Below are 6,382 nucleotides of genomic sequence, written 5' to 3'. Positions count from 1 at the left end.
TCTTACTGGAGTTGGATTTTGTTAACCAGCAAATTAAGATCATTCTGTAAAATCTTCCAAACAGTTCCAATTGTTGCCGGCGATGGCCGCGAGATAGGCTCATTAAGGTCTTCTTCGTTACTCTGCTCCACAACATTAATAGCGTCTTATGTGCGCACTCTACAACGTCCCTGAAAATGCATATTACAGGTACAAACTCTGCTTGGCGATTATGTCATATAGGGTTAGGTTAGGTTAGGATAGATGGCTGATCAAAAATATCGCACGTTGACTTTTATGTGTAGTCTTTTGTGATGCCATAGAAAAGAAGAACTTCTGTGTTCGAACTATAAATTTGCAAAACGCTAAGTGGCCAATGCAAACTTGCACAGGCGTTTAATTTCCACTCCCGCCAAAAGTATGAGATAGTCAAAAAGGAAGTGTTGAGTTGTTTCCACCTCATCTTCTTCCATACAGCTTCGGAAGGTAGCGTCCGGTACGATCCTTAGCCTTACTGCGTGGACAACAATAGGACATTGGCCCGTTAAAAGCCGCACTACTAGGGAGAGGCTAACCTTACTGAGGGCAACAAGATCACCTGATCTTTTGCGATACATCTAGAGTTTTTGCGACAGCGCACTGGTTGTGTCCCAGCGCTGACCAAGCTTCGGCGAAGCCCAACTATTTACCTTTCTTTGCTATGGTCTGGCACCCTTACCAGTCTTCTCACAAACTTAACTTAAGCAAGACTCCTTCTTTCGGTAAAGAACGTTTTTTTTTTACCAGAACTTAACCCACAGATGGCTGCTAAGCACACAGTCTCTATTCATTAAAAAATAGCAAAGCAAGCATAAATCAAGAAGAAAGTGTCAAAAAGACTAACTCCAAAAATTTTTGCCTCAGTGAAATTCTATGAAAATCTAAAAGACATCCATTACATAAGTACATAACTTTTTGCCGAGTGTGCAGCCTTTGATTTGTAATACTGTCATACATACATATATGTGCCGTACAGTATATGACACATGCACTATATATCGTCACCTGAAATGCAAAATAACGTATCATCAAAAAATTCGAAATTGAGTGTCTTATTGATTATGATTCACTACTTCAAATTACAAACATAATATTACATATGTCCAACATTTTCAGGTTCTGCGCTCAGATATAAACCAGTTTTAACCAATATTAAACATTTTTTCCACTCATGCTCCATTTTATGTCGTGTTTAATTCGTGCCACTGTAAATTTCCGAAAATGTTGTTACGTTATTTTGCATTTCAGGTGACGATATATGTATAAGATCATCAAATCCGAATTTATTTACAAAAATTATTAAAGTGTGGTTTGGATTTTATAAGAGATTATACACTTCGCACATAACCTGCCACTTATAAACTATTTGTACTACCTTTAGAAACGGTGGCTCGAAACTTTTTTTCGATCATTTATCGGCATTATTTCTTTGTCCTTTTATACAACAAATTGTTGTTTTACTAGCATGCGGTTTATGCAATGTACAAACACAGCAATAACAAGAATGCCGTTTGTTGTATTTGTAATTTAATTTTAATAAATGCATTTATTAACGTTTGCTCGGTCAAATGTTAAAGTTCCATAACAATTTCTTTTCCTATACATATTATAACGAACAATTAAGAAAATCAAAACGAAAGAAACGGACCAGAATTTTTAAAGGAAACTGTAACTAATCAAATATAAGTAATTAGAAAACATATGTTTTAAAAGGTCATGATCTAAAAAAGCAGCCCTCGAATGACCACAACCAAAAAACAAATACATATATAAAAGTCATTTACATTAATCAAACTCGATTTGTTGCTTCATATGATGCTTGAACAAAGCGATTTGTTCATTTTTTTATAATTTGTCCACGAAGCACTATGTATATAATAAATTATTGAACACAACGAGAACCGACTTGAGCAAATTATAAATTGTGTTATAATTATATTTATATTTATAGGAAATAATTTAATAACTTTAAACTTATAAAAAATCAATATTTATTGATTTTAGCATTAAAACTTGCGGATGCACTTTAGCGGACTAGAAGTGTAGTGATACAATGAAAAAAAACAAAAACATTTTTAATATTATACATTTTCAGTTGTATTAATAAGCAGATTTGCAATAGTAGCAGTTGAACTAGCTGTGTATTTCGGATATGTATGTATATAGCATTTACATCAATTATAGAAACATTTGTAAATATATTTATACATATACATACATACATATATAAGTATGTATATGTATTGTATATATTTTAAACGTATATAATACACACTATTTTACCATTCCTTCTCCTATTATATTTTGACTTCGCCAGTTTCTAAGCTTGTCTGTCGTTTTTATCGTAAATTTAGTAAAACAAAAGCTTACTGCAAACAATAAGCCATTAATAATCCCCAAAAATGATTAATTACTTGTTGAAAATTTTCTCCTGTCCATCAAAAACAACACCATGCTGTCTTACTCAAACCATGGAGCGGCATGTCCCCATTGCATTAGTAGTTGACAAGTGGTCACCCATGCCGATTATAAAATCCGTTTGTGATTGCACTTCCATATTCGTCGTAGTGCGCATGTGCGGGCTAATGCACGTTCGTTTGCTGCTCGTAGGTGTCTCGCACAAGGCAGCCATGCTGTTATTCTATTATTGCTTGAGCATCCAATGTGCTTAGAACTGTATAAAATTGCGCGCTGCAGCCACCACCCGACATTCAGAATTCTGCTGTGAATTTTGTGCTGGCAACTTCTTGCTGCAATGAGTTGGTGGTGGGTTTGTTCGCTTCCGGTAAGTAGTTGGTGCAGCTCTTGAATGGCACCAGTAGCGTCTATTTGCCCCTGAGAATAAATATGCTTTACCCCTCCTAACTATCCGAAACCACCTTACCGACAGAAGGGGCACTATGTATACAACTAATCGCCAAGAGATGTCACTAAAAGAGCACAAATAGTTATTACTTCTTTGTTTATCGACAAGCTAATGCATATTCTAATTATTAAAAATTAAATAAATAATATTTGAACTTTTAAATTACTATTAAAGAAAAACTGAGCATAATAAAATAAATTTATTCGCGTGTTTTTGGTACTGGCTACTGGCAGGCAAATAATACATAAAACGTTCAGTGCTATGTCCGTCCAAGATTTATATAACTCACTGCGATATTTATTTCCAGATATCCACTACTTTCTGCGTATTAAAAGGTCACTACTCTCAGAAACTTTAAATATAAATAAATCAGTATTGTCTCTTGACAAAACTCATCCAAACATTCATACATATGTATGAATATTATATATTTCACTAATAATCAATTATATTCTACTATACAAAAGTTATCTGATACGAGTACAATTCCTTTCTTAAGAAATCGTGAAATTGCTTCGAGTATTGTCGCGTCACATTTGGTGGAATCGGTTTGTGGATTATTCCATTTTACAATTTTTACTTTGTGGACTATTCTTCAGTGCTTTAGATCAGTGATGTTGACTGACTTCAAAGAAGCTGCCAGTGTGCCCATTTTCGTAACCGTCAGCACCATAGTAGTTGCCTTCATGATTATATCCTTGAGGATGGTGAGCATGGCCAATTTTCTTGACAACAGCATTGAAGCCGCGATGATCGTCGGTGGTGTACTCTACAACTCGTGTTGTACCATCAGCTTCCTCCAGAGTATAGCCACCTAGATGACGAAATAAGTGGATATCAATTAAGCTATCATTTGCGTTGGAATTGTATAACTGCCTTACCCTTGACATGATCACCATCACGATGCTCCCATTGGCTCTTATGATCGCCGGTGTGTGCGTCCTTAACACCATAGTCGAAGGTGTATTTGGGATAATGATGAGATTCGTAGTGGTTATCGTGGTGATCATAACCATGTCCTGCATCTTGCAGATAATGACCGTGACTACCATAGTCGTGTGTGGCAAGATGATGACCATCGGTGTGCTGGACAACTGAGGCATAATTGGCAGCATGCCACTGTGGAATATAGCCCGCGAATGCGACTGCAAAAAGCGCGGCTGTGAATGCGATACACGAGAGAATTTGCATTTTTGATTTATGTTTTTTTAACTAAAATTGATTTTTAAGAGCTTTGAAGAATTCTTATTTTATTGTTAGTAACATTTAGAGCCAACGGCTAACTGATACCAAACGGATAAGTGAGTAACAATTTATAGCAAATTATTCTGCTCAACTATATTTTCGATCGAGTTCTGAAAAATTATTTACTTTATATATAATTAATTCTGAAAAATGATTTCAAATTATTAATTGCCGAAACTGAAAGTGTATAAAACATTTGAACACCGGCGTAGTGTGTAGGCAATCATTATAACATTCAAGGTCGCAAGACAAATTCAAGAGCCACGCGAGTGTTTAAGTTTATTACACATGGCTAAGAGTCAGGTCCATAGATCAACCCAGTTCACCACAGTAGTGAATAATAAATAAACTGTTGTTATTAAAGTGCTTTATTTATTAGTTAACGGCATATTTTTATCGTTCTGTTTACACTTCAATTAAGAGATCAACACTTGTACGTGTTTTATTGGTTCGATTGTGCCTGTTTCGGTAATTAAAAAGATTTGACGGAAATGGAGCAAAGCCGACGTAATAAGTATCAATAATTTACTTAAATTAAATAAACTTTAACTCCAAAATTTTGTATTCAAAATATTTGAAAGTTGAAGTAATTAGTGAAGTAAGGACTGTTCAAAAAATATTCTACACAAATTAGTAAAATGGTGCTGTAATCTAATCTTCTAAATCTTTGTAGCTTATTAAAATATCAATTAAGGAACTAATCTCTTTAGAAAAACAATTTGTGATCGACCCTTCAGAACTCGTTAAAAGCGATATGTATTCTACAAATATTCTGAGGTATAAATAGTAAACCGAAAGAGCTATTCAATATCAGTATAGCACAAAGCGCAAATACAGTTAGTATCAAAATTCGTCGATCATCTAATTTTGCATTTCAACAAATTCGTTATAATGAAAATCCTCCCGTATATCGCATTCACCACTGTCGCGATTTTCGGAGTCGCATTCGCGGGCTATATTCCACAGTGGCATGCTGCCAGTTATGCCTCAGTTGTCCAGCACACCGATGGTTATCATCTTGCCACACACGACTATGGTAGTCACGGTCATTATCTGCAAGATGCAGGACATGGCTATGATCACCACGATAACCACTACGAATCTCATCATTATCCCAAATACACCTTCGACTATGGTGTTAAGGACGCACACACCGGCGATCATAAGAGCCAATGGGAGCATCGTGATGGTGATCATGTCAAGGGTAAGGCAGTTCTACAATTCCAACGCAAATGATAGCTAAATTGATATCCACTTATTTCTTCATCTAGGTGGCTATACTCTGGAGGAAGCTGATGGTACAACACGAGTTGTAGAGTACACCGCTGATGATCACCACGGCTTCAATGCTATTGTCAAAAAAATTGGCCATGCTCATCATCCTCAAGCATACCATCATGGCGCTTATGGTTACGACCATGGTCATGTCGATAGTCACTTCTGATGTACGAGTAAATGTTATCAGTAAAGCGTAACCTAAATGAGGATAACCAAACTTATCGGAATTCTATTGCTATATTTGTTATGATTTTTCGGAAAAGAAATTTAAAATAAAGAAAAAAGTTAAGAAAACAAATTTTGTTTAGGTTTGTTATAGACTCGGGTGTAAGTTTTAATGAATAATTTTTATAAAGTAATTTGGGAGAAAGTCCTCTCTCGACGAACAAAAACCAAACTCTTTAAGTCACTCATAATTCCCGTCCTGCTATATGGTGCAGATGCTTGGACGATGACAACAAGTGATGAGTTGACTTTGCGAGTTTTCGAGAGAAAAGTTCTGAAAAAGACTTATGGTCTTTTGCGCGTAGGCCACGGCGAATATCGTATTCGATGGAACGATGAGCTGTATGAGTTACACGACGACATTGACATATACGAGTATCAGCGAGGCGCCACGTAGCGAAAAGAGGAAACGACTGGCGCGCTGTTGTTAACTCGGCTATAATCGCGTAAGCGGTGTCTATGCCAATTAAGAAGAAGAAGAATTGGGGAGATAGGAAATATATTTGACTTAAATAATAAATAAATGTTCAAGAGTTTTCATAAGTTAACAGCTGTTGCTTTTTAGCAGTATCATATAGCAGATATTGCCAATAATGCAATGAAAACCACCCTCAAAGCTAATCCGAACACCCTGAAACTGCAAACGGAAAAATATATCTTATTAATTAAAAGGACAGTCTAATATAGAAGTACTTCTGCATAATACCTCTAGTAACTTCCTTTTGAATCGACAATATCAATTTACTAACA

General features: G+C 35.8%; 2 protein-coding genes across 2 annotated transcripts; one reads left to right on the top strand and one right to left on the bottom strand.

Moving 5' to 3' along the window:
• Positions 1-3,492: 3,492 nt before the first annotated feature.
• LOC120778801 (pro-resilin-like) lies at positions 3,493-4,075 on the bottom strand. The gene is made up of 2 exons (XM_040110806.1): positions 3,766-4,075; positions 3,493-3,698 (listed from the first exon to the last, which is right to left on the bottom strand). The coding sequence occupies exons 1-2, from the start codon at positions 4,073-4,075 to the stop codon at positions 3,493-3,495; spliced, it is 516 nt and encodes a 171-aa protein (XP_039966740.1).
• A 945-nt stretch (positions 4,076-5,020) lies between these two features.
• Positions 5,021-5,573, top strand: LOC120778809 (cuticle protein 8-like). The gene is made up of 2 exons (XM_040110817.1): positions 5,021-5,333; positions 5,401-5,573. The coding sequence occupies exons 1-2, from the start codon at positions 5,021-5,023 to the stop codon at positions 5,571-5,573; spliced, it is 486 nt and encodes a 161-aa protein (XP_039966751.1).
• Positions 5,574-6,382: the final 809 nt, after the last annotated feature.

The sequence above is a fragment of the Bactrocera tryoni genome, chromosome 1 (assembly GCF_016617805.1).
Source record: "Bactrocera tryoni isolate S06 chromosome 1, CSIRO_BtryS06_freeze2, whole genome shotgun sequence".
In the NCBI taxonomy this organism is placed as follows: domain Eukaryota; kingdom Metazoa; phylum Arthropoda; class Insecta; order Diptera; family Tephritidae; genus Bactrocera; species Bactrocera tryoni.
This window is presented reverse-complemented; position numbering and strand designations above follow the sequence as displayed.

Bases quoted from the DNA above. Each gene is read 5' to 3' on its own strand.
- LOC120778801 (XM_040110806.1), bottom strand. From the start codon at position 4,075: ATGCAAATTCTCTCGTGTATCGCATTCACAGCCGCGCTTTTTGCAGTC. The intron at 3,699-3,765 runs GTAAGGCAGTTA...TTCGTCATCTAG, and splicing joins TGATGGTGATCATGTCAAGG to GTGGCTATACTCTGGAGGAA.
- LOC120778809 (XM_040110817.1), top strand. From the start codon at position 5,021: ATGAAAATCCTCCCGTATATCGCATTCACCACTGTCGCGATTTTCGGA. The intron at 5,334-5,400 runs GTAAGGCAGTTC...TTCTTCATCTAG, and splicing joins TGATGGTGATCATGTCAAGG to GTGGCTATACTCTGGAGGAA.